This window comes from Equus quagga, chromosome 5, assembly GCF_021613505.1.
Source record: "Equus quagga isolate Etosha38 chromosome 5, UCLA_HA_Equagga_1.0, whole genome shotgun sequence".
Taxonomy (NCBI): domain Eukaryota; kingdom Metazoa; phylum Chordata; class Mammalia; order Perissodactyla; family Equidae; genus Equus; species Equus quagga.
In genome coordinates, this window is record NC_060271.1 from 24,803,214 (window position 1) to 24,829,959 (window position 26,746).

Consider the following 26,746-nt stretch of genomic DNA (forward strand, 5'->3'; position numbering starts at 1 on the left):
GTTCCGGCTGCGCGCGCAGCGGTGGTGGCGGCGGCGCTATCGGCCGGGCTGTAACCGTCGTCCGTCCGGTAGCGGCTGGAGCGGCAGCGGCGGCCGGGCACGGCGCGAGGCGACGCCACAGGGCAGCGGCGGCAGCGGGGGCAGCGGCGGCAGCAGGAGACGCAGCGGCGGCCGCAGCAGTTGCAGCAAGACGGACTCGTGGACACGCGCCGCCGTCGCCGCCGCCGGGCCGGGCCGGGTGTCGCGCGCCGAGGCTGGGGGGGAGTCGTCGCCGCCGCCGCCACCGCTACCGCCGCCGCCGCCGCCGCCGAGGTGACTGAGGAGAGAGGCGCCTCCTCGCTCCCGCCGCCGCCGGACTTCAATGCCCAGTCCCCAGCTCGCCAGCGTGAGTGCGCGCCTCCGGGCGGCCCCGCGCCGGCTCCCGGGGCCTCGGGGAAGCGGAGGGCGGGAGGCGCCGCAGCCATTAGTGCAGGCCCGAGACACGTCCCCGGAAGGAGGGCCGGGCCGGGGCCGGGCGGGGGGAGCGCGGCCGGGCTGCGTGGAGGACGAGGGTGGGTGCGGAACGGGGGATCGTGCGCGTGGACGCGGAGGGACGTGTGCTGTGTGGAAGAATGCTGGGTGCGGGGGGAAATGCGTGCGTGAAGGCGAGCGCGAAGGCGAGCGCGTGAGTTGGGGAGAGGGCTGGGTGTGCGTGTGGGGTGAGGGGCGAGGGTGGGAGTTGGGGACAGGATCTGGGGGAGTGTGGGTGAGTGTAGAGGAGAGTGAGTGTGGGTGTGAGTGGGGGGGACGGAGCGTGTGTGGGTGAGTGCAGCGGAGAGTATGAGTGAGCGGATGAGAGTGAGTGTGGGGGGGCGTGTGGGAATGAGTGAGCGAGTGTGGGGAGCACGAGTGTGGGGGAGAGAGGGGTGAATGGCGGAGTGGGAGGGGGAGAGTGGGGCAGCGCGGGGGGAGAACAGGAGTGCCGTGTGCGAGCAAGGGGCCGGGGGGAAGGTGAACGGCGGGCGAGGGAGCGCGGAAGGGTGTTCCTGCGTTCGCCCCTGTGGGAGCGGGCATCCTGGAGGTCTTTCTCCTTGGTCACTGTGAATGGCGATAGTGATCCTGGTGCCCTGGGTTAGGGAGTTCTTTCCAGGAGCATCTTGTCCCGGGTCCTCGGGTTCAAGTATGAGGGAAGGGTTTAGGAATATATTCCACTGGTACTATCATTTTTCTAGCTCTGGGTCTTTTTAAAGAAAGGGTGTGCTTTTTTTTTTTTTGTAAATTTTTCCCCCATGTTTCATGATATCGACATAAATTTCCAAATTTGTCACAAATACGGTGGCCATCGCATCCTACTCTGGGGCTCTAGGAGCTAAGTAAAACAAGCTTGTCCATTGCCCAGGATCGTAGGCTCTTGCCGTTAGCGTGTTCAGAAGCGTAGACTCTTGTAAAGTACTGCTAGTTTTTCAGGTGAGAGGAGTTTTATTGATAGGTAAATTGAAGTAATATTTTTTAGGTTGTGGCTCTTTCTTACCTTCCTGGAGAAAAGCTCTTAAGAAATAATCATAATAATGTAACATATTGATGATGAAGAAGAACCATAGGCTAGTTTATTATTTCCTGGAATTTGTCAGGAAACATACAAAATGTCTGGCAGTTGTACCATCACTATAGGCATTCAGCAAATGCTTGTTTGTTTGGAGTCACCAAACTACAACTCCTCCTGGATTAGAATACCGTGCCTGCTGAGTTGCTGCCATGCTCGGTATTACAGAGTAGTTTCTGACAGGAAGTGAATGAAGTTGTGCTTTGTTCAATGTGCAAAAGGAAATTAAGGCTGGAGAATGACACTTTTTTAAGGCTTCAGAATTACTTGCCAGCACACCATTGTGTTGGTGAAGGTGGTGAGCAGCTGTTTGCCGGTATTCTGATCCTGACGTTTTTTAAGTTGTTTCATATTTGTATTCTGATCCTGACGTTTTTTAAGTTGTTTCATATTGGCTAGTGAGTGGACTAATGATTGTCACGGACTTTCCCCAGATTCTTGTGTTGTAGAATTAGGGGTTCTTGATGAAGAGTACTTTGATGGGTTTTACATGTTAATGATGGGAAGTTTCTTAGAAGTTGGGAGTCTTTCAGTATGATAAGCGAAAGTAGGGTGGTCCTTTTGATAGTAGATGTCATAGATTTACAGGCAAAATCATTGACGTGTGATTAGAAGTCAGAAACTATATTTTTCTTAGAGTATCCTTTTTCTCAATAGCATGCTCTCCAATTTCAGAAATAGTGAACAGTATTGTTACTATTCAGTAGGGGACCAGATTAATTAGTATTAAGCGCCTACTATGCACCAAGTGCTTTTTATACTCATTTAATTCTCACAGCTACTGTAAGGTGGTAGGTGTCCTCATTTGCGTTCACTCGGCACATATTGGGTGGTTTCTATTTGCCAGGCACTAGGGATACAGTGATTCTAAGTATAAGCCGTTGACTTAACAGTGCTGAGATGAAGAGGTAGAGAGACTCCCGAAGGGGGTGAGTAACCTGTCCCAGGCTACAAGATGGTAAGAGTTGGAGCTGGATTAAACACCTAGGTCTGTCTGACTCCCAAGTCCTTGATTTTTCCACTGTACCCTTATTACCCTCACAGTAGCTCGTCTCACTTGGAGCTTTCTCATCCACACAGTGGCCTAGCAGCTTGTAGAAAGATGAGAGATGTTGAAGTTAACGCAGAAGACTGAATGGCTGGGGGCAAGGGGATCATTTAGGAGATGCTGACTTGAGGCTCTTTGGGGCCTGAGCTAGGCTTTTATGTGGGTGGAGATTCTGCCTTGAAACTCTCTTGGGGCCTCAGGGTGTGTGCTTTAAGACAGAGTTTTTATGAGACACCTGGGATATGTCTGGGAGAGGAAAGTCTGATTAAAGAAACCCAGCAGCCTTTTATGTTTTTTATTTTGGGTGAAAGAGAAAGAGTGTTTATTGGGGCTGAGAGTCAACTAGAAGTTGTCACTTCTTTGTGGAAGTTTTTCTGTTCAGCTGTGTGGGATATTTACCTCAGGAGATTGCGAAGATCGAGTGAGAAAATATATATGAAAGCACTTTGTTAATTATAAATTGAACTACAGATTCAAAGTATTATTACCACTCAGACTTTCCTACTAAGGCAACAGTTTAATTGTTATATTTGGTAGCTGGAAAAGGCCAGCGTTTTGGACACCTATACAAGTGAGAAATTGTTTAGAACTGCTGAACCAGGTGTATTCTGACTCAGAACGGCAAGAGTCAAACCACTCCCTCTGTGAGTCAGTCAAGTAAAATTTAGTTTGAACGAACCAAATTTGTAGGCAGAAACCATTTACAACATCGTTGAACTCTGGTGGCAGTAGGGAAGAGTAAATGTTTGAATGCTTTTGCACATAACTTTCTTAAAAAGTCTGAAAGCCCCATGTTTATATTTTCCTTGAAAAGACATTTGTGTAAATGAGGTAAAACAGATTATTTTTCTTAAGATTTAACTTTTTATTTATTTTATCTTTTAAAGGTAGCATTGCTGTATGCAGTAGTTTACAATTTTGAGACGTAAAATTGAAATTCAGTAGAGATTTATTTTACAAGATTTGATTGTACTGTTCCTTTTTGTTGGACTGTGGGATTGGTAACCAGTGACGCATCTAGCAAAAGCATTTACAGTTCAGTTTTAGAGGAGCAGTACACACATTTTTAGCTGTTGCTCTTGGAAGAGTGCAACTTAAGTTAGAGTGAAAGCTAAGTTAGGTTGATTTCTTCAGGTGCTATACCATCCACCTATTCTACTTGTAGAAGTTGAGGGTCTTGAAAAATTTTGAGCAACTGGAAATTAGGATACAGAGTTTTAACATGGTAGACGTAGTTATGTTATTGAGTGGCAGAGATCTTGAGGTCTTGAGATACTTGTGAAGTCCAACATGATGCTTTAGGTTTCAGCATTCCCTTCTTGGGAATCTTCTTTGTGGTAAATCACAAATCATTCTATTTAAAATTCATAGTCTTGTAAGTGGCATTGTTTCAATTTTACAGATAAGGAAATTGATTTATAGGTAAATTTTTGAATCCCAGGTTTTGGAATCCAAGTTAAAGAGTATCAATAAATATATGGTAGTGGACAAAAAACAATTTTTTCCCTTGGGGCTTAAAGTACTTAAATCTCTGGCTGAATTTTTTTTTTTTCCAGTTAACTCTAGTCGTTTTACAGAGAGCTATGTAGGAGTTAAGTACATGGTAAATAGATGTTAAGAAAACTGGCCTTTTTTGCTTGAAATTTAGTATTTTGTTTTTTTAAAAAAAGGATACTTCAGTTACTTGCGTACTTTTTTTACTCTTTTGGGGATGTTGCATTGAGATTTTTCTCACGATACTAGTTGGGTTATATAGAAACTGATGATTATATAAGTTTATGAAGCAAGAGTCCTTGATGTTACAATTCAGATAATTTTGTGCTTTGGGTTTGTTAAATGAATAATGGATGCCACCAATTATAATTACTTTGAGAAATGGTGACTTGAGTCTGTTAATCTGGAGTATCAGAAGAGCCTTTTACCCATTTTCAACTTCAAAACTAGTATATGTGTAGAGGTGTCTGGAAGCTTTCTCCTGGTAGCCTTTGTTTTATTGACTGAACCACATTCTCTGGCTCCTTTGACTTGCTGCCCGCTTGCTTGGGACTCAAAGCCATACAGGATTGCTTGGTGTAGAGCTCAAGTAGATATTGTATGTAAATCTTTTGCTCCTTGGAGTCATAGAGGTCTAGGCTGAACCAGAAACTGTCACTACTCTAGTAGCTCCACAAAACGAGCTGTACAGCACTGCAAACTTTGTCCACTTTCCAGAGATAGCTTGTGGAGTTACCAGGCCCCAGGTGAGAAAATGACCCTTCTTCTTACGTCTTATGGTGGTTTTCCCTGGCACTGTCTGTTCTATCTGTAGATTTACAGGGCACAAAATCTTTCCCAGAAAAATGACTATTAGGAGTTGACACATTATACCAGTAGTTTTTATGTGACTTGAATACAAGTGTTTTTTGTTTGTTTGCACTGATTTCTTGCCCATAGGTTCTGTAACACAGCATCCACTCCATTTTAAGTGGCCTAGAAAGTAAATTTCGTCACTGGAATATAAATTTACATTGCACAACATTGGCTTTAAACTGCAGGGAATTTTAAGATTAAGCTTTTCTATGACCCTTTCTTTGGTAGTTGAGCCTGTTTTGAAAAAATATGTTGACTTAGAATGGTCTTTACCTTTAGAGAACTGTTGTATTTAATTCCTTTAAGAGTATTTTTGGGTTGAAATTTCATTCTCAGAAATGTTAATTCTTTTGGCATAAAATGCACGCATGATATATTTGCTTTAGCAGATCAGCTAAATTACTTTATATTTTTATTTCTGCAGTGGTCAGAAATGTTGGCTCTAAAAGTAATGTATCATTTGACAAGAATTCAAATTCACAATCAGATCTACTTTCTTCCAGTCCTTTAGTTTTAGTTGAGATTTGAGCATAACATTTTTTTTTGCACTGTTTTATAGGAAGCATTCACTAGGTTGTACCACCATAGTATTTGTAAATTGGATTTATATTCATAAGTTGATATTTACTGGTTTTAGTAGCAAGATAAATTGATGTGTTTTCTATTTTCCATTGTTGGTGAAAGCCTATCATGAGGGAACAGAGTGACTGGTTAGTGCAGAAGGATATGAGTCATCAGCAGGATTTGTCAGCAAATTGAGAAGGATATGATGGAGAAACAATAGACTCTAGTGACATTATTCTTCATTTCCACACGTGTGGTTACAAACAAGTTTCTTTTTGGTGACCGGTTTAAATTATTCAAATAATTTAGGTCTTTCTGGATGAAAGACCCTTCTAATGTAAGTCATAGACTACACTCTGAATTGTTTTTCTAGTGAGGTTAGATCTTCATTTGGGGAGGGAGCATCAACAAGTAGAATTTAGTTAAACTCATATGTATTTACTAGGGAAAATATTCAACTATCAGGTAGGGTTTAGTAAGTTGAGAAGCTATATTTGTGAAGCTTATTGGTAATTATGGAGCTGCGCAGCACATCAGAAGATGCCCACCAATATGGCAATATTTGTTCTCTCTCACTGAGCAAAGAGTTACTCCTTGACTCTACTACTCTACTTTTAAATTCCTAAGAGCTTTTATTGTATTTGAATGGGTCTTAAATTCTCAGCATGTTCAAGGCCTCCCCATAGTTGTCTAATCGAAGACTCAGCTCCTTTCTCCTCATGCCACCGTGGCCCTTCACTTTTTCTACGAGTCTACTATCGTAAAAGTTTTGCATTTTCTCAGAAGTCTCAATCCTGCTTTATTCTACTCACGCTTACTTTGTGTTTTTGAAGTATGTAGCATTAATATGAAATTTTAATGTCCATCATCAAATATTTTTATCCACATTGATATTTCTAGGATCTTGATCCTGGATAGTGTTTGTATGATGTGCACACAAGCTCTGCAAATGCTTGTTGTCAGATTGGATGTGCTGCATTTTAGTGTCCTTCAGAGGTGACATATTGTCCTTCATCTCAGTAAGTCTTGGAGGAAGAGCACAAGAAAGATGGAATTTTGCATTCTTTAAGTGGGAAGAGAAGGAAGGATGTTGAAGTAAGCTATTGAGCAAAGAATAATAACTCATTGACATGGCATCTTAGAGGTATTTCACCATTTTTACTTCACATTCATATGTAATGTGAAGCAGTTGCTTTCACTGTATGGTTTTTAAAGATTGTGAATGTTATGTTTTATGAAAATAAACATCAAGCCATTATTGGGCAATTAGTGAGTAGACAGTATATTTTAAAAGGCCATCAGCAGCTCCAAATAGAATGATTTGGGTTCTGGTCGGTTTCTCTTGTACTATACTCAGTACACAGAGAGATGGCTGTGAATTATAGTGTGATTTATAAAAAGCAAATTTAGGAGAGGAAGTGAATTGTAACTTACCCAGTTTTAGGGGAAACTTGGACCAAAATGCCCTAACAGCAGAAAAATTTCTGGGGCTCAAACAAAAGAATTTATGCTGACAAGATGTAATTTGGAATGTTTTTATTCTGTATCCTGTACATAGAGAGCTTCCTTCCCCCCTTTCAGTGGTGAATTCTTGAACAGGAGCTTTAAATATGCTCAATACATTTGACAAAATGGGGAAATGAAAGAGTTAAGCTGACCCATAAACTGCTAAGTTCTGAAACATATATTTTAAATAATGCTAACAATAGCCTAGAAGTTTTAGCTTTGCATGCTGCTCCTGTGCTGTAGGTTATTTTGAAAGGTGATTCAAATAACCTTTTCCCAAGTATGTATTTTGCAACCTCAGGGCACTTGCAGCTGTTACAGTCATTCTAACTGTCCTGATATAGCTCAGAAAACATTTCAGAGTGGTGTTGACAGGGTGAATCCAAGTGTCTTTTTACTACTGAATTTGCTTTATTAAGTTGAAGTGCAGAATCTCAGATACATTTCTTTATTAATGAAATAATCGATTCAGTAGTTCTTGGGTTAATGTATGTTTAGTGAGGATGTTGGAAACTAAATTAAAATGGTTAACACTTAAATTGTTCCCCAGGAAAATTACGTAGCCTTTTGAGATTAAAGAAGGAAGGTTGGAAGGAAAGAAGAAAACAAACATTAGGATTTAATTTTATGAGGATGCAGCTGAATTTGAGGTAGTTCTTATTGTATAAAGGAGGTTACCACAGTTGTTTAGGGGAAAGATGTGCTTAAACTTTATAACAAAGAGGCTTGGGAGTCTTAAAATGCATGTAAATGAAAGTCTTTAAACATAAAGCCCATGGAGAGGATAGCCATGATAGCTTTTCCTGGAAATGAAAGTATGAATGAATAGAATTAAATAGAGCTATGTAACTTAATTTTTAAAAGATTCACTGAAAACAATAAGATTAATGCCCGGTATTAGAATTGTGCAGTTAGGATTTTTAACGTTATTACCACTATTCAAATAATTTTTTAGAAAAAGTCAAAATTGGCCATATTGTTACCGCCATTTAAATTTTACTTAGGAAAAATAACATTTTTGGACAAGAGATTCAGCTGGAGAATTGCTAATCATTAGAGGAATGATGGAGTACAAAACTGAAAACAAATATTTTTGAGTGTAGCATGAAAATATTTAATGCAGTTTTTGTCTTAGAGTTATTTGTAGAAGCAGGAGTTGCTAGAAAAGGACAACTACTTCTAATCACCAGGGTACATACAAATTTGAAAACCACTCCCTTTCCATTTGAGTGGGAACAGGGCCCACAGGACTTCAGTAAATAACTGTCACTGTTCTCAGAAGTGTGATTGTCGGTTAACTGCTTGCTTGCTTTTCTGAGCGGCGGGCCATGTATCTCCTGCTAGTTCTGAAATGTTAAGATATTTTCCCACCATCAAGGTCATAATTTCTTTTTATAGAACTGATTATTGATTTCTGTACTGGAACTTGATTCTCAAGTTCCCTCCTTAAATGAGGAAGTGAAAAGTGGGAATAACCAGGGGAGCAACTATGAAACTTTTTTTGTAGCAGTAAAAAAGCATCTTGCTATTTTTAGCTTGTTTACAGATATTTTGGATCCAAATTTGTGTAGAATTTAATGGATACCTCTCTCCTTACCAACTCCCCAGGACTGTAGCCAGTAGGGGAGGGGGACTAACATTAATTGGAATCTAAGTCTAAGTTTTAAGGAGTCAAATGTATTCGATGTTAGTTTGATAAATGCGGCAGTAGAGGGATGAACAAAGAAAAGCAGCACTGAGTAGAGCTGTTGTTTCTACAGGGCTCTGATGAGTTGGGTGTAGGTCCTGAAAGATGAGTAAAATTTCAGTTTGAGACCACGTAACCAGAAGATGAGCGTTTAGTTAGCAAAATTGAATTCTCTTTAGTTTACACATCTCAAGATACTTTTTTCCTGAAATGATGAAAATGCAGTAAGGACAGTAGTACTTTACAGAGGAATTTCCCTACTTTCTTGATGATTGAGAAGATTTTGTGTTCTGCCTTCTGAATAGTCTCTGAATATTAGGCTTCTCCAAGTTCTTGCAGTTACTCAGGGCCTTGCCTCTTTTTTCACAGTCCTCCTATCCAGGCTGTGGACAAATCCTTTTGAGTTCTACCTCAGAGTACATCTTGAAACTGATCCCTTCTTATCCTCTCCACTGCTGCTACCCTGGACAAGCAACCGGTACCTCTCTCCTGGATTATAGCAAGAGGCTCCTCCTCCAGAATCTCCCTACTTCTACCCTTAGTGCTCATATAACCTGTCTCCACAAGCAGCTAGAGTGATCCTTTTCAACATATGTTGCTACTCTTGCTTGAAACCTCATTTTTCTCCAAATAAAAGCCAAATACTTAAGTGGCCCTTAAGACTCTCTTGTTTCTCTGACCCCGTTCGTTCCCTTGCCCTCTCTGCTCCAGTAGCTCTGTCCCCCTTGCTGTTCCTAGAACACTCCAAGCATGGCCCCACCTCATAACTTTTGCGATGGCTAATCCCTCTGCCTAGAATGCTCCCTCAAATATCTATTTGGCTCACACCCCCAGGTCTTGGATAAATGTCAGTTTTTTCAGTGAGGCCTTTCCTGATAGCCTCACTTAAAATTGGAATCCCCTTTCCCTCTGGCACTGCAGTTTCCCCTACTTTGCATTTTTCTCCGTAGCAGTGGCATATTTTATTTGCCTTTTTCTGCCTACTAAAATATAAAATCCATCCTGACAGGAATTTTTGTTTGTTTTGTTTACTTCTCTTGCGACATGTATAAGAGTATGTGACACGGTGTATGTCCAGTAAATATTTGAATTCATTAATAAATTCTTAACTAGCCAAATTGCAAGGAAAATGTCTTAACTCTTCGTGAGAATGAATTATTTACTGTTGACAGATTATCTATACTTACTTTAAGGGGAAGTGCAGGTGTTTTCATTGAAGTGAAATGAATTTGTTTTAGGAAAAAATTGTGGCAAGGTTTTAGTCTTACATACAGTATTATGCTTTCATGTTGCCTGTTTGTAGAAACCAGGCTAACTCAAATTTGCATGACTTCCTGTAGAATTTCTGGTAAGAAAAGTAACACAGTAAATGTATGCTTGCTGGTTCTTCAGACTTTTGCTTTTAGATTTTATTTTCTTAGATCTAGAATTCTTGATTGTGCATTTCTATTGTCATCTACTGTTTTAATTTGGTGAATACTGGCATAAGCCATTAAATTAGAGGGCTTATGTATCATTTACTTTAATTTGGAAATAGAAAGAGGTGCTTTCTCAGTGGAAAGCTTGATGTGAGTGGCTTGACAGGAATTTTAAAAGGATGCCCAGTAAGTTTGATTACATTAAGTGGGGCTGATTTTGTAAAGTTCCCTCACACCCTTGAATTCTCTATGTTTATATTTGAACTTAGTATTATAGTTGCCAAAGCAGGACCTGAATTTTACTCAATAATTTTGTATTTTTAACAAAAAAGAAAACTGTCTTTCTGGAAATGTATAGATACAGGCCTGTGTGGGAGAGAGGACTTGTCTTTGGCTTGAGGGTTCTTGTAATCCCATGGTTATAGCATTGTTAAAAATGTAGTTATATTGTAAATCGTAGAATTTTTTATCACCCTAAATTTAAAAAAAAGTAAGGTAATATATGTACATGGAAAAAAATTAAAACAGTTCAAAAGGTCTGTATTATGATAAAGTAAACCATGGTCCTGGTCTCCAGCCTCCAGTCTCTTCCACCCCCAGGCAACCACTGTTCCCTCTTATCTTTGTAACCTTCCAGATAGTCCATGGGTATGAAAGCATGTAGAAGAGTACTCACAAATATTTCTCTATATATTGTTCATACTGTCATGTGCCTTGCTCTTTTCACTTAGTAGTTTCTCTTAGCCATCTTTCATGTCAGTTCATAGAGATGTTTTATTCTTTTTAACCTCTGCATAGTTTTCCATTTTGAGAACATGCCATGATTAAATAATGGATATTGTATTACTTCATGCATTTTTGTTTTTGATTCTTATCTAGGTCGATGTTAGCAGTAGTGTTGACGGTGGACATTTAAACTCTAAACATATCCCTCTTCACAGTTTTAAGTAGTCTCTGTTATTGACTTAGTCTTACTGGCAGTGCACTATCTTAGCTTGGTAGGCCGCTGCTTACTTCCTCTCTTCTTTCAGCTCCCTCTTCATTCTTTCTCTTTCTCCCTTCCCTCCCTCCTTCCCCTTCTTAATTTAAAAGGATTTCTCTGTTGCAGAACATCCTTTCTAATCCTTCAGTGAAGTTATATTCTTTTGTTAAAAATGGAAATGTTGTCTAGGAAAAGGAAATATCCCAATTTTGACATTTTACAAGTTACAGTTCTGTAAAAGATAAAATTAAAGAGTGGAGAGAATATTTGGATGTGTATTTGAATTTGACTGCTATTGTATGTTAAGTAAACGAGCTTCTTCCATCACCTAGTAAATAAAAAAAATAATAAATTTCTACTTAAGTAGGAAGAGCAGAATTAATGCTGGAGAGACACCTTTAGAAGAAAGTTTTCCTGTAAGGTGTACAGGTGCTGAGTTTATGCTAAAATGTAGGGTTCTGTAACTTTTGAGTACTTTTCAGCTGTGGCAGGTTGTTTATGATTTTTTTACAGACTCTTTGCTTTGCATTCTTAACATTAGTTTATCTGAATTGACGGGTGCAAGAATATTTTAGTGTTGCTGTGTAGTTGAACTCTTAGGGGAAGGGAAAGGAGCAGAAGCTTGCTTTTATCTCGTATCTGTTAACATTGGTAGAACATACTGTTTGATTTGGGAGAAGTTCCTTTGCTGGGGATCTCAGTATGGTGTTAAGAATTGAAAATCTATTAATGAATTGTCCTTATCCCTGGAAGTGGTCCTTCCAAAATGAGCTTGGAGGAATAGATGGAATAAAGCTTGTTCTGTTTGCTGAGCAGATGAACACTGGAGGCAAGGTAGAAATCTTAATGCTAGAACTGTAACCTTTTAAGCCTGGCCATCACTGCAGTGCAGGTCTTTCATGACTGCTCAGCTGACACACATATTAGCTGAGATAACGTCATTAAACCAAAGGGATTCAAATAGGTGAGAATGTCCTCGTATTGTGCTCTGCACTGCATGCAAACTGTTGTTCTTTGAGTATCCTACTTTAATAATCTTTTAATAATGTTGGTAGTACTTTAATAATCTTTTCTCCGCTTGTTATAAAGTCACAGAATTGCAGATAACTATCCCAGCAAATATTTGAAGAAAAGTTACACTTACGTGAAAAAGGTTATGACTTGGGCCGGCCCCATGGCCAAGTGGTTAAGTTCATACACTCTGCTTCGGCACCCCAGGGTTTTGTCAGTTTGGATCCTGTGTGTGGACCTAGCATCGCTCATCAGGCCATGCTGAGGTGGCGTCCCACATAGCAGAGCCAGAAGGATCTATAACTAGAATATACAACTAGGTACTGAGGGGCCTCAGGGAGAAGAAGAAAAAAAATTTTTTTAAATAAATGATCTGTCTTAAAAAAATTATGACTTAAAAAATATGTAGGTACCTCTGTTAGTCAAAATTGAAGGAAAAAGGGGCCGGCCCCGTGGCCGAGTGGTTAAGTTCTCGCACTCCACTTCGGCGGCCCTGGGTTTTACCAGCTTCGGATCCTGAGTGCAGACATGGCACTGCTCATGAAGCCATGCTGAGGTGGCATCCCACATGCCACAACTAGAAGGACCCATAACTAAAAATACACAACTATGTACAGGGGGCTTTGGGGAGAAAAAGGAAAAAAGGAAAAAAATCTTTAAAAAAAAAATTGAAGGCAAAATAAATAGGGAGTAGGAGACCTGGATTCTTGTCTTTGATCTGCTACCAAGCAGCAATGTGGTCTTAGTTAAGCCATTTTAACCTCTCTCGATCCCACACTTCATCTTTTTTTGAAATGGTCAGAATAGTTGATCTCTAAGTTTCTACTAGTTTTAAAATTCCTTGAGTGGACAAGGAGTACTCTATGAAATGTGTAATCTAAGGTGGCTATGTTCTGGAGTTACAGTTAGAATTATGAGTTAGAAAGAGTGGTGGTCTTTTTGTTTTTCTTAGTTTGAGTGTAGAAGTTTTATGTTTTTATGTAGTAGGTAACTCATTCTGTTGAAGTATTGAAGTTCTTAGAATGCCATTTTGAATTTCTTTTTTTTTTTTGAGGCATATTAGCCCTGAGCTAACTACTGCCAATCTTCCTCTCTTTGCTGAGGAAGACTGGCCCTGAGCTAACATCCGTGCCCATCTTCCTCTACTTTTTATATGTGGGACGCCTGCCACAGCATGGCTTTTGCCAAGCAGTGCCATGTCCGCACCCGGGATCCGAACCGGTGAACCCTGGGCCGCCGAGAAGCGGACTGTGCGCACTTAACCACTGTGCCACCAGGCTGGCCCCCATTTTGAATTTCTTACGTATCTTTCCTATTTTAGGAATGTTTTAGTTTTGTGATTGTGTCCACGGTAATACAATCACAAGTATGTAACTCACAAAATAGAATGCTATAAGAATACCGTAAAAAGAAGACTTGAGGATAGAAGAATAGGCTTGAAAGTTTGCAGGCCTATGTTCTTTTTCATCTGTATTTCAGTTTCTTCCTGGAAATGGTTCTGTAGTCATATCTTTCATGACATTTTCTATCTGGTCACAGTCATCTTTTTTAGAGACTTCTAAATAAGCATTTATTGGTGGCTTAGGGAAGAGGCAAGTGAAAGAACTTAGACCTTGTCCGTGTTTCCGGAGGAATTTAGGATTATGTTGACACTCTGAGCTAGTTGTAAAAATTACTGTGTTTCAAAGCAGCAGGCTTAAAATCCTAATAAAAATTCTGCCGCGTCTCTTTCTTGCCTTTTTTTGGTAGGGATTAATATTTGGGCAGGAGACTGCTGTGTGAATCAGTGACCTTTAGATGCTTTTGTACTCTTGAGGTAGTGATATGAGAAGTAGTAAAAAGGTAAACTGGACTAGAAAGGAGATGATGGGATTTATACATTAGTTGAGTGAGCAGGCATTATGGTACCTTGGAAAAAACCTGGGACTAACAGAAGACTTGGGTTTGAATTGGGGCTCAACTAATTTCATTCACCTTAGACAAGTCACCTCACTTTTCTGATCCTCTTTCCTCATTCCTCATAGGTAGTAACAACAACTGTGAGTTGTGAGAAAAAGGACATAATTTTTTGAAAGTACTTTAAGGATGAATATTATAATTGGGGGCCAATGCATATACTTTGCATAGAGAGAATTAAATCCTCAAAGTGGAATTTTGGTAAATATCCTCCTTCCATTTACAGATATAGCTTATTTTAAGCAAAGTGTATATGTGAAAGACTTAACCGTCAAAGCAGAAAAATGAGATCATTGTGAACTTTATCAAGAGTCCATGCAGGGAAGGTTTCTTTAAGATCTTTCAATCGCTTAAAAATGATTTAAAATGAATTTTAAAATTCAGTCATTTAAAAATGATGTGAGTTAGAAATAATCTTAACAGCACAGAAACTTTGTTGAACCCCATTTTGGAAAAAAAGACATACTTAATCTCTGACTTTTAAAACTCTTGGTATACATCTTTGTCTTCGTAGACAGTAGTAATTTAGAATGGGTGGCATTTCAGATGTCTTTGCACTCATAAAGTTGTGTTTACTGTGCTGTCAGCCTCCAGTTCATTTCACTTATGCTCTTCTCCTGCAGGTTTTTCGTTGGAATATACGTTGCACATTTATGGCGATTCTGAGCGTGAGGGCAGACTTCTGCCAGGCTCAGCACAGCGTTTTCGCTGACAAGTGAGCTTGGGGGTTCTATGTGCCATAATTAAAATTGCCTTGAAGATTCTGGACACCGAGACTGGCCTCAGAAATAGTTGGCTTTTTTTTTATTGCAAGCATATTTCTTTTAATGACTCCAGTAAAATTAAGCATCAAGTAAACAAAAGTGGAAGCTACCTACACTTTTAACTTGTCTCACTAGTGCCTAAATGTAGTAAAGGCTGCTTCAGTTTTGTATGTAGTTGGATTTTTTTGGAGTCCGAAGGTATCCATCTGCACACATTGAGGCCCAAGTTAAATTTGGATTCAAGTGGATTCTAATACGTCTGCTTATCTGGAAGAGAGAAGCTTCTTAAAGAATACACAAGTTGAAAATACAAAACACGGATCGATAATAGGCATTTAAGTGGTCTTTTTAATGTTTTCTGCTGTGAAACATTTCAAGATTTATTGATTTTTGTTTTCATTTTCCCCATCACACTCACACACGCACGCTCACACTTTTTATTTGCCATAATGAACCGTCCAGCCCCTGTGGAGATCTCCTATGAGAACATGCGTTTTCTGATAACTCACAACCCTACCAATGCTACCCTCAACAAGTTCACAGAGGTAAGATTGTAACATAGTCTACTTTTGGACTGATTTATACGTAAAAGCTCATTAAAAATTAACACCAGGGGCCAGCCCTGTGGCCGAGTGGTTAAGTTAGCGCGCTCCACTTTGGCAGCTCAGAGTTTGACTGGTTCGGATCCTGGGCACGGACGTGGCACCGCTGACGCAACGTCCCACATGCCACAACTAGAAGGACCCACAACTAAAATATACAGCTGTGTACTGGGGGGATTTAGGAGGAGGGAAGCAGGAAAAAAAAGAAGATTGGCAATAGTTGTTAGCTCAGGTGCCAATCTTTAATAAATAAATAAATTAAATAAAAATAAAAATTAACATCATTATAAAGAAATCTCTTGTTACAAAAGCATTTATTTCTGTGATTGGAGTATGGATGAGCATTCTACTGATCTTTCTTTGAATTGGTTCAATTAGTTAACATCAGATTTTTAAAAGAACATTCATGGAATTTGGGGAGACCTTAGAAATTATCTAGTACTATGTTTTTTCTTATAGCCTTTCTATATTATTAGCAATTCTTTTGTCATACTTTCAATAATAAAATATTTATCGAACACTTAGTCTTTACCCAGCATTCAATAAGCACTTTTATGCATTATATCATTTACTCCTCACAATAACCCTATGAGGTATAGGTGCCATTTTTATTTCCCTCTTACAGATGAAGAAGCTGAGGTTCAGAGCAGTTTAGTAATGTGCCTGAAGGCATGCAGTACGTGGTAGAGCTGTCTCTGACACTCAGACTCACGTCTGCCTCAAATCTTCTGACCACTCTTGATGAAAAGCTATCCCAGAACTACTTAGCAATGGTAACCATCATATATGAGAGTCCAGAAACGTAGGGGAAGGAGAGGGATCATAGGTAACGTTTTATGTCGGATCCTTCCTTTTTTCCGTCGGTAGTAGTAGAGAAACTCTTTGTACTTCATTCACTGAACATTTGAATGTAAGCTTTTTAATCATTCCCTTGTGTTCACTCTGAATGTGGTTTCTGTTGATGTATTTATGGAGTGGACTTAGAGATCTGGATGAATTGTTAGGGATTCTAATCCACCCCTCTCATTTTACAGATGGCAAAACTGAGTTCAAAAGAAGTTTGACTTGGCTTATGGTCACAAATATTTACCATAAAAAACTCTGCCATAACCTTTCAGAAAATCTTACTATGGAGTTTATTTTAATGGGATTTTATTTTTTTTTTGAAACTTTGTAAAATTCTTGACTCACTAACAACTTTCCTGAGTCTCTTTTGAAAGAGGGCCTTTCTGTGAAAAATAAAGGCCTTTAGCAATAAAAATAACTTTACTCTTTAGATAACCAAATGATAGACACTTCTTGTAGGATATCACTGTTCTTGCTTATTTATACTTTTAATTCCCTGAGCTTCTTAACTTTGTGTACACAGTGTACAAGTTGGTTCCAGGCCTGTGTGCCCTTAGGTTGTTCAGTCACCTTTAAGCCTGGCTGAACTACATGATACTATTTTCAGCCTGTGGATTCCTTGGCCATAGACTCCAAAGTGGCAGAGGCCACTGTCGCCCTGCAACTATAAAAAGATGTTGGTTGCCCCTTGAAGATAGGTAGTCACTGGATTAGACATTACTGTAGGAAAATTTTTAAAGAAGCAAGGCTTCTGGCTGTAATTGTTTGTGTGTTTGTTGGCTTTGTAATCTTAAAGTTGGCTTTTTAAATCTTAATTTCAAACTACTTGTATTTGTTTAAATTTGAAAAAACAGTAAGTACTTACTACATAAAAATCAGAAGATACAGATAAACAAAAGACAGTTTAAAAATACTTAACTGTTAATACCTGGCTTTTAGATGTTTTTCTCTACATGTATGTATATATTTATAAATATACATATAGATAGGATCACACTGTATTTTTAAGAAAATCTTCCCCCGACCTTCTTAGTATTATTTTTATAGCCGTTGTAGTATTCTGTATGGATGTGCCATACTTTCTTTAACTATTCCCCTGTTTTTAGACCATTAATGTTGTTTCCAGCGTTTTACTATTTCGAATAGCCTGTGCTGAACATCCTAGTACCTAAATGTTTGTGTATATCTTTAATTATTTCATTAGTATAAATTCCCAGAAGTAGAATTTCTGGGTCAAAATGTATGTATGCTTTTCAAGTTTTTGTATTATGCTGCCAAATTGCCCTTTATAAAGGTGAGTCTTATTGACACTTCCACTGAGAGTGCAAGAGTGTCCATTATATATGTTGCCACACTGAGAATGATTTTGATCTTTATCTAAGAAGGATGTCTGATTGTTTCAGTTTATCATGGTGCATTTTTAAAGGTTTGGTTGCATATTCTAAAAGCAAGTTCCCTTATATTGGTTGTTCTTTAAAGGAACTTAAGAAGTATGGAGTGACAACTTTGGTTCGAGTTTGTGACGCTACATATGATAAAGCTCCAGTTGAAAAAGAAGGAATCCATGTTCTAGTGAGTGTGTAGTGTTTTAATTTTTCACTGCAAACAACTTGTACCTTTTAAACGTAGATATTTTGCAAACTTGGCACTCAGTGGTTTACTTTTGAGCTTATAATAGGAGTGACAGTGTTCATAGCAGTCTATTTAAAGTCCTTTGGATTGGCAGTTTTGTTCATTTGTGACCTTAAAATCTACACATGCGGAGTATTTTCAGCAAATAAAAATCAAAATTTAGTGCACACTTATTTCAAGAAAATGGAAATTTGCATTTTGTTTTCTCTGGAAAATTAATGCAGTATTTACCTTTGTTTCTAGGCTGCTGGTTTGAATCTAACTGAAAGTAATTTCCATCAGATATTCTTAAGTCACATGGAAATATTCTCTCTCACTTTGCAAGTACAAATTAGTTACTTAATATTTTGTAGATAACTTTTAAGGGACAAAAAGATGGGAGAAGAGGATAAGAAGGGAGGGGGAGAAGGCGTCTTGCTTCAGAGTAATCAGCATCGTTTCTGAGACTTTTTGGTAGGTTTCTAAGAAGGTTTTGTATGGTTAGATTACTTTCATAGTTCAGTTTGAACATAAAGTAATTGGAATGATTTTGAATTAAATTCCTCCCTAGGGGCCACCCCCATGGCCGAGTGGTTAAGTTCGTGTGCTCTGCTTCAGCGGCTCAGGGTTTCGCCGGTTCGGATCCTGGGCGTGGACATGGCACCACTGATCAGGCCATGCTGAGGGGGCATCCCACATGCCACAACTAGAAGGACCTACAACTAAAAATATATAGCTGTGTACTGGGGGGCTTTGTGGAGAAAAAGGAAAAATAAAATCTTTATTAAAAAAAAAATCCTCCCTAGCTCCTAAATATGCTAGTTCATTATCAGAAACAGGAGCCGAAGATTAGGTGAAAGTTTTTTTTGAGTTCATAATAGTTTACATCAATGTGAGATTTCAGTTGTACGTTATTTCTTGACTATCACCACATAAATGCTTCCCTTAACCCCCTGTGCCCACTCCCTACCCCCCTTCCCTTGGTAACCACTGAACTGTTGTCTTTGTCCATGTGTTTGTTCATATTAGATTAGGTAAAATTTTATGCTTTCTTCCCTAAAAAGTCTAAATTGCAGAAGCCTGTAGTGAAATGACCTCATAGTCTTAGAACTATTTTATTTGATTGTTGGGAAGGCAGTGCAGTAGGAAGAGAACTGGAAATTTTTGTAGTAGTTGGTTAGGAAGAAAGTAGTAAGGAAAATATTGGTACAAGGTTATGTTCCTACTTTTTATTGAGAGGTGGTTCTGTAGTCATTATTGCGCTGGTAGTAGTTGGGAAGGCAGTTGATGCAAGAAAATAGATGTCCTGTTGGTCAGGTGGTCATCTCATAGATCCATAAAGTTTCCCCACCTGCATTTTGGTGAAAACAAAAATTAAGTAGCCAAGCATTGTTTTTTAAAAATGTATTTTAATAGTATAGCATGGTAATAATTTGCTTGCATTCCATTTCTAAATGACTTTAAGGTCCCTTGGCTGAAAATCACTGATGATAAGTGTAGCCATGTGTAAAATGTCCTATGTTTAAAAAAATGAAAACACAATTTTAGGTTCTGAAACTAGGCTGAATGCAAGTTCTTTTTCCAGTATTGTGAATATGTTCTCCAGTGGGTAGAAGAGAAATCAGTTTGTTTTGACAGATAGCAGGCTGAGAAAATGAACTGTGGATTGACCGTAGTCTGTTTGAATCGGTAATGTTGGTAAACACCTTTATGAAATTGCAATGAACTAAAGAACTTGAACTAGTTTGTAGAAGATAATGGTAGGTCTGGGATTTACTCCAGGGCTTTAAATCCAGGCTTTTGTTTTGTTTTGTTTTAAATAGCTGTGATCAGATAAAATTAAAAGTCTAACTTAAGCTTGAAAAAACAAGGACATTTAGAATTAAGCTTGGGATTTCTTTCTTTTTCCAAGATAGAGATTTTAAGATGGATTGTTAATTTACTTTTGCTAGGTGAAGAGGGTTTGGAACACTTTATAAGAGGATATCCCCAAAATAAGACCTTTTAATCCTTTGACCAATGCTCTTGCAAATCAGAAGCACATTGGAAAAGACTGATGGTGGTTTCAGCTATGTCAGTTTGAAGTTCAGATGCTTCTAAATTATGACTTTAATGATTTTTTGATAGAAACTGCTTACATGAGAAAGGGAAGCATGTTTCATATTGTTGTTTCTCAACTAGGTGCATTGTAGGGAGTATTAGAGGAAGTAAGCTCTAAACTAAAGTACTTAGTGGTTTTACTGCTATTTACAGTTAAACTATGTAGTGGCATGTATAATGATAACACTGACAGCCCTTTAATTATGGGGCGTAGTTGACAAAGCAAACATAATGTGCTGTCATGGCTAATGGGCTACGTGAAGTGTTCTAGTGGTGCCAGTAATGAGTGCAGAGTCAGTTTAGTGCTCTGTCACTTTTCTCTTTCTCCTGCTCTACTATCTTAAAGTGTCCTTATCCAATCTCATTAGAATAGTCTTAGGTTTAAAAAAAAATTCCCAGTGTTTTTGCATTTCTCTTTTTGAAGCTAGATGGGAGAGAAGGTATATGAAATATGAATCTCCCTTCTCCCCTTTCTTCAAAGCTGATTTATGTTGGTTTCTTAGGACCTCTTGCTAGGTAGCAAGGAAGATAAACCTCTGCCTGTATGTGAATGTACATGGGGTTGGTCTTAACTAAAAAACAACCCAAATCGATGAATAAAAAGAGAAAGGGATACTTGGGGAAACGGTCTCCATTTGCTCAGGACCCTGTCATGTGGCACTGTGCTTGTTAAATGAGATATGTATAATTTAGGCAGAGCTTTAAAAATATTTGGTACTTGCCCTTTTTTTTTAAGTATATAAGCACAAAGATAGTAGTATGTTTCTGTTATGATATGCTAAGCATTGGAGATTTCTTATCAGAGAGCCTTTCTCTAAAGAAAAGATGTCATGACTTAGAGCTATTGGGGTGATAATTCTCAAAAATATTTGTAGAGACCAATGAGACACCAGTTTCTATTCTTCTTTGTCAGAGTGGACCTTAAATCATATGGACAGATGTGTCCTCTCCTGCTTTGTCTTGGCTTTAATTACAGTTGTCTCTCATGTCTAATTACTGCTCTATTCAGATAAATATTTGAAGAATACTAGCCTCTTATCACTGTGATAAGAAATTTCCATAAGATAAAATCAGATGCCTATGATGCTTATTACACTTCATTGGGAAGGCTCAGTTATTTGGCATAGTTGAATTTCGATCTTGGATCATTTTTCAGCAGTGGTCAGATTTGTGTTATTAAGAATAGGTATATATAGGGGCTGGCCCCGTGGCCGAGTGGTTAAGTTCGCGCGCTCCGCTGCAGGCGGCCCAGTGTTTCGTTGGTTCGAGTCCTGGGCGCGGACATGGCGCTGCTCATCAGACCACGCTGAGGCAGCGTCCCACATGCCACAACTAGAAGAACCCACAACGAAGAATACACAACTATGTACTGGGGGGCTTTGGGGAGAAAAAAGGAAAAAATAAAAATCTTTAAAAAAAAAAAAAAAAGAATAGGTATATATAGTATAGTCGGTTCCCTTAGGCCTGCCCTGTGTTACAATGTAGCTATTCTGCATTAGGATGTTAATCCTGGAGAAAATATCAATTTAATGTAAAAGATCTTTTCTTTCCAGGATTGGCCATTTGATGATGGAGCACCACCCCCTAATCAGATAGTAGATGATTGGCTAAACCTACTAAAAACCAAATTTCGTGAAGAGCCAGGTTGCTGTGTTGCAGTGCATTGTGTTGCAGGATTGGGAAGGTAAGTTCTTATCCTTTTGTCGGTGAATTTAGTATCAAAAATTTCAGTTTGGTGGAAATTTGCGTTTATTACACTAAATATTAAATTGCCTGAAAGTAAAGTTAAATGAGAGCTGGCGTAATGATGTCTCAAAATAGCTTGTTGTATTTCATTGGTTCTCTGATTCTGTTGCCATACTGGATTGAGTGGGTGATGGTTCGGAAGTTGTTCTGAAACTGATTTAATGTAATTATCTTTGAGTGAAAAACACAGTTTTAATTGTGTTTTCTTTTTCTCCCCATTTCAAGTAAGCAAAGGTTCAGGTCTTTGAGATGGGCAACAAAATTAAAACAATTTTAGATTTTGAAGAATTTATGTATGGTTAATTTTGGATTGAGATGACTGGGAAGTTATTAGGTAGAGAGCAAATGGCTACACTTTAAACTCTTGAAAGGAGATGTATGGAGAGTGAAGATTAACTTTGATTTTAAAACCTTTTTCCTTGAGCATTGCATGGAATGGTGTTGCAACACTTCCATCAGCAGCAGATTAAATGGCAATTTATAATGTGCACTTTGACTCAAAACATTAGTTCAGGCTGTTGTTGCCTTAAGGTGGTGGTGACTCAGGCTGTTAGGTCTGCTCAGCCCTTTTATTTGCTATTTTTCTTTTTGGCAGTTTAGTGTGGTACAGTTTCTTCTTCAGGGTCAGAAGTTTCAGTCCTTATCCTGAAGGGTGAAGGATTTGACTTGGGGCAGTTTATAACTAGTAGCTATCCTTGTTAGGTACTCCAGAGTTGGTGCCCTGTAATGGACCTTTTTTAAACATCGCTTCCTTTGTTAGATTTTTTTTTTTTTTTGAGGAAGATTAGCCCTGAGCTAACTACTGCCAGTCCTCCTCTTTTTGCTGAGGAAGCATGGCCCTGAGCTAACATCCGTGCCCATCTTCCTCTACTTTATACGTGGGACGCCTACCACAGCATGGCATGCCAAGCGGTGCTGTGTCTGCACCCGGGATCCGAACCAGCGAACCCCGGGCCACCGAAGCAGAACGTGCGCACTTAACCTCTGCGCCACTGGGCCGGCCCCCTTTGTTAGATTTTAAAAAAAATATCTAGAGAACTGTTTCTAATTACCAATTCTCTGACACTCTCCTAACTCATGAAAATGATTTTATTGAAGAAATCTAGCACCCTTTTAGTATTTGATGAGGAAAGGATATTAAAGTCAATTTGTAATGAAAATTCTGAGACACTCATGATAGAAAATACATTTGGTGATTTATTTTACTGTGATAATGGTTAAAGACCAATGAAGAATTTTTGATGACTTATAATGATGCAAAAACTTGAGATATAATGTGGTGATGTTTTAAAGAGTAAAGATACCTTTGCTGTATAGGGAAATATCAGATATTTTAGTATACAAGAGAAAGGAAGGCTCAAGCTTTGCATTGTTTTGGTAATATGTAATCCTGGGTTTTAAAAAATCCTTTAATTCCAAAGACCTGTGAATATTTACAAATGAGTTTCTCTCTGCAGGGCACCTGTGCTGGTTGCACTTGCTTTGATTGAATGTGGAATGAAGTACGAAGATGCAGTTCAGTTTATAAGACAGTGAGTATGAAGTTTTATATTCGGAAACACATAAATCATGATCATATAAGAGGAAGGAATTACGGAAAGTATCCATTTGTAGTATGGAATAATTTGCTCTCTTTGGCTTAAAATATTGTTTCGTTGACTATATCAAAAACAGCAAGTGATAGAGAGACTCAATAATAATACTGGCTGCAGATTTAAAGGTTTTCTAATTTAGGTGGCAAATTTGGACGTTGTAGAATATGTCCAGCGTGTGACTTGAATAAGTAGGAGTCTGTAAAATGAGTAGCTAAGTGGTAGAGCCTCAGTGATCTAGTGTCTCTTTAATGGATGTCCAGAATACCTTCCAGACGCAACTCTGTGACCAAGAGGCAAGGAAAAATCTAGAGAGGAGCAGTTAATCACCTAGGACTCTTAAGTGACCTGTTCTGGCACAAAATCAGGATAGTGGTGCCCAGACAGAATCTTGGCATCAGTCTGGAATAATGGGCCATGCTGTTTTGTTGTCCAGAATTCTTTGGCAATTATTGTCTAGCCCTTTCCCTTTCAACTTTTTCTTTAAAAAAAAAAAAAAGAAAACAAAGACTGTGACACAGGGCATGGAATGTATGGTAGCAGCTCTTGGAAGGCAACATTTCAAGGAATGCCATCTGTGCTTGCTGCTTCATGTAAATACTTGCTACCAATTCTAATCTGAAGAATATATTAATCTAATTGGGAAGAGAGTAGTCAGATGTCTCTGGATAAACCATTCTGATGTTTATTAAATGATTAATAGACTCTAATAAGAGTCAGCAAAGAAAATTTGTCTCCTCTTCTAGGAAGGCACAGCAAGTTCATGTTGCAACTCAGCCCTTTCACTTAGAAGTGATGTTGTATAGGAAATATGCTGATTTTCAGCTGTGTGGAGTTAGAAAGACCTTAGGCCGTAAATAATGCATTTCAGTGAACCAGGCAGCTCTTTTTTTCACATGACAAAGTTTGCCATTTTTGTATTTTCAGAAAAAGAAGGGGAGCATTCAATTCCAAACAGCTGCTTTACCTGGAGAAATACCGACCTAAGATGCGATTGCGCTTCAGAGATACCAATGGGCATTGCTGTGTTCAGTAGAAAGAAGTGTAAACGAAGGCTGATTTGTTGTGGCATTTAGAGGGAACTCTTGGTACCTGGAAATGTGAATCTGGAATCTTAACTGTGTCATCAAAGTAGTGATGGATTCAGTACTCCTCAACCATTCTCCTAATGATTGAAAAAAACAAACAAAAAAGAAATCCCTCTATAACGTGAATAAAATGTTTAAGAAAAGAAAAAGAGAAAGAGAAAAGGGATTAATTCAGTGAAGGATGATTTTCCTCCTAGTATTGGAGTTTGAATTTCTGCCAGGATTGAATTATTTCAAAATCTCCTGTCTTTTTTAACTTTTTCAAAATAGGTCTCTAAGGAAAACCAGCAGAACATTAGCCTGTGCAGAGCCATCGTTTGGGGAGCACACTCTTCCGTTACGCTTGGCACGCAGATCTCCCTGTGGTGGGATTTCTTTCTTTTTTTTTGTTTTTCCTTTTTGTTTCGGGGGGGTATTTCCCCCCTATTTTCTCTTTTCCCTTGATACAAGTTGTAGATGAAATAGGAGAAAGCCCTTGTTGCTATAGATGTGTGTGCAGTCTGGCAGCCTTAAGCCCACCTGGGCACTTTTAGAAAAAAAACAAAAAACACCAAAAAAAACAGTGTCATATGTATTAATGATCCAGGTGGTTTTTAGTCTTTCCTGATGATGGGGTGTTCATGTTAGTTTCTTTTCTTGAAAACCCTATTCAACATTAGGCAAAGTAGCTAAGAGCCTTTTGTTTTGGTAAATTAGTGGGGAAATGGCATTTTAAGAGGACTCTCTTCTCAAAGAACTTAGCTGAGAGTCGAATTCTTCTCTTTTCCAGCTGATGAAGCTAAGTGGGTATCCCAGAAATGTTTGTTTTCTGAAGGGGAGTACTCCAGGCCATCACTGAAGCTGTGTCCAGGCAGAGAGTTAGCACACTTTCTACACCTTGTAGAATTCTGGGCTGTAGCATTACTCTGATTTTCTGTCTAATGAAGGCAGAGAGTACTGGTAGTTTAAAATTTTTATTTTAGGACTTATCTGTACTCTGAATTTTCAGGAATGGTCAAAGGAGTAGCAGCAAAGATACAATATTTTGGACTTGAGAAATGCCTGTGATGAGTATTTTCCAAACTTCCCCCTATTACAATTCAGTTTAACCACTGATTGCCTTGTTATTTTCTTACTAGGTTCTTTATGAGATTAAAAAAAAAAAAAATCACTGGTTCAAAACCAACAATGCCTAGTGAGTATGTGTCCACAGGCCATAACAGGGTAGAAGAGAGACGTAGAGCAACCCAACGAGTAGCAAAGGGACTGTGTTGCTAGTGAAATGATGTAGTATCATTTTTGCAGATTATTTGCTGGGTTCAATGTGCTGATCTAGAAAAGCTGTTTTTTCGCTCCTTTGCAGAAAGTAGTTGTGACTGGGCTGCATTGACAAAGCAAGTTGAAGGACACCATCAAAGGCTCTTGCACTCTTCATCTAAATATTACATCCTTAATAGTGTTCTGCTTCTGAGGATTTGAATAAAGGCTTAGGGTCATCTTGTCCTGCTGGAGTTTGCTGTGCAGAGCCATAAACTTCCCATTTTGTTAGGATCAGCTAGGCCAGTAGGAATGGACTGGGACCTTGTCTCACACTGATGATACCTCAGATGTTGGCTGGCTATGTGAACTGCCTATTTCCTCTGCCGGAGTTGTTTTGATTTTTAACTAAATGAAAATCTGTAGATTCTCTCCTCCCCTAATCCCAGAAAACAAAACAAAACAATGTTTTTTGAAATTGTTTCTAGGATTTCAAAGTGAAAAATGATGGTACTATCCAAAATTCTTTATTTCAGAACATGACAATAGATTCCTTTAATGTAGGCTCAAGATCAAAACAGCATGTCCTGTAAGCTCAGATAGACTCTGTTGACTCCAAGGGTTTTGATCAATATCATAACAAACTTTTCCCTTTGACATGCTCTGATTTTTGTTGTTTGGGGGGAGGGCGTGTGTGTGTGTGCGTGTGTGTGTGTGTGTGCGCGCGCGCGTGTGTGTGCGGTGTCCACCAGTATCAGTGCCTGCCTGCGTTAGGAGAATTACATTCCTGGTTCTGTATGAGGAGAAGGGTGTATAAAGCAACATGAAACATTACCCCTCATTTTGTTTTAAAGGACAAACTAATGTTAATTGTTCTCAGAACTGGATTTTCTTCCTCAAAATTAAACGTTTTCTTTTCTTTTGGATTTAATGAAGTATTGCTAGCTGAAGCCAGTTTGACGTGGTGAGAGAGATGTCAGACTGATGAAAGGTGTGCAGCCTGATTTAAAACCAAACCCCAAACCCTTTTAAAGAACAATAAAACATATTTTACATGC

The 26,746-nt window shown here is 38.9% G+C and overlaps 1 protein-coding gene across 2 annotated transcripts; it reads left to right on the forward strand.

The window, feature by feature from the left end:
• Positions 1 to 26,746, forward strand: PTP4A2 (protein tyrosine phosphatase 4A2). 2 transcript variants are annotated; one of them, XM_046661139.1, is made up of 7 exons: positions 1 to 385; positions 14,172 to 14,304; positions 14,727 to 15,412; positions 17,795 to 17,887; positions 21,580 to 21,710; positions 23,230 to 23,304; positions 24,292 to 26,746. In XM_046661139.1, exons 3-7 carry the CDS (start codon positions 15,317 to 15,319, stop codon positions 24,398 to 24,400), a joined length of 504 nt encoding a protein of 167 aa, XP_046517095.1. In that variant the 5' UTR covers positions 1 to 385; positions 14,172 to 14,304; positions 14,727 to 15,316; the 3' UTR covers positions 24,401 to 26,746. The 2 variants fall into 2 exon arrangements, with proteins under 2 accessions (XP_046517095.1, XP_046517094.1); XM_046661138.1 differs by lacking the exon at positions 14,172 to 14,304.